At 58.7% G+C, this 1,159-nt stretch overlaps 1 protein-coding gene across 1 annotated transcript; it reads left to right on the forward strand.

Moving 5' to 3' along the window:
* Positions 1 to 463: 463 nt before the first annotated feature.
* Positions 464 to 832, forward strand: CSUI_011529 (uncharacterized protein; the record flags this gene model as incomplete). The annotated part of the gene is made up of 2 exons (XM_068071627.1): positions 464 to 520; positions 746 to 832. Coding segments are annotated over 2 exons (144 nt in total), but the record flags the coding sequence as incomplete, so codon positions are not given.
* Positions 833 to 1,159: the final 327 nt, after the last annotated feature.

Genomic DNA, 1,159 nt, shown 5'->3' on the forward strand with positions numbered 1-1,159 from the left:
TGTTTGGATACGGTTCGCACACGTCGGCGGTGAGAGGCTACCCCTCATCAGGAAGAAAAACCCGTTTCGGGCGAGGCTTCCCCGTGCGGCGCGAGGGCCGTGGCGCAGGCCTGTTGCTTCCCTACCTTGAGTTGTAAGCACTGCGCCGCAATGGAGGCGGTACGGACCTTCCTGTCCACGGGCGCCTCCACTAACGCGTACTTCTCGTTACAGCCAAGCTGGTGCACATTCTTCCTCGCTACAATCATTCGCGTGATGAGGCGGTCCTTGAAGGAGAAACCGCCGGCTTCCCGGCGGTTTCCGTAAACGTCGTATTGAGAGGAACGCCGAGGGAGCTGGGCCAGCGCCGTGCCAGCTTGCGCCTGGACCCGTTCCCGTTGGTCTTTCGTCCATCTCGGTCCAGCTGCAGTTTTTAGCTCGCCACTCCCTTTTGCCCCTTCGTCGGAGTCCTCACGACTGAGCTTGCGCCGCGGAGATGAGCATTCAGACGCAGGAGCCAACTCGTCATTCTCGCCCCAAGGTACGATCGGCGCGGCAGCTGGTCTCACCGCGTTTATTGCTCCTTCCGCCTGCGATGTCCACACTGCTGCTGGGGTCGCCTCACGGCTTTTCGGCTTTCCTATCACTGAGTACACAGCGGACACGGATGACGCCCAGCACCCTAGTTTTAGCCGGAGCGTCCATACATAAGCTGAGTGACTCGAAGTCAAGACCGCGCAGCAAGACATCTGTTGTGATGCCGCAGGTTACGCATACGATTGTGAAAAGGAGACAGCTGCCGAAAGCTACAGTCCGATTTTCAAGCCGAGGAGGTAGACCTCCGTGGCGAGCCGCCCCGGAAGAGAACAGGCGAACTCGCTACGCTGGAGTGAGTGTGACCTGAAAGAGTCAGTGGAATGCTCTGGGAGCCACACCTCAGCCCCCTACAAATCTGGCAGTGAGGAGAAAATAGTAAGCATCCCGAGAGGCTCCGGCCATGCTAAAGCTTTGTATTTCACCGCTCAGCGGGTCCGAGCAGCTTTCGAATTCAGCACCATCTCCAGTGGTTCCGCTCTGCGATGCATGGGTAAGATCACCGAACAGAGACAAAGGCCATCCTCCCCCGGAGTTACAGCGAAGTAGTGTCGCATTCCGCCGTAACTCCGGGGGAGGATGGCCT

This window comes from Cystoisospora suis (genome assembly GCF_002600585.1).
Source record: "Cystoisospora suis strain Wien I chromosome Unknown contig_12990, whole genome shotgun sequence".
In the NCBI taxonomy this organism is placed as follows: domain Eukaryota; phylum Apicomplexa; class Conoidasida; order Eucoccidiorida; family Sarcocystidae; genus Cystoisospora; species Cystoisospora suis.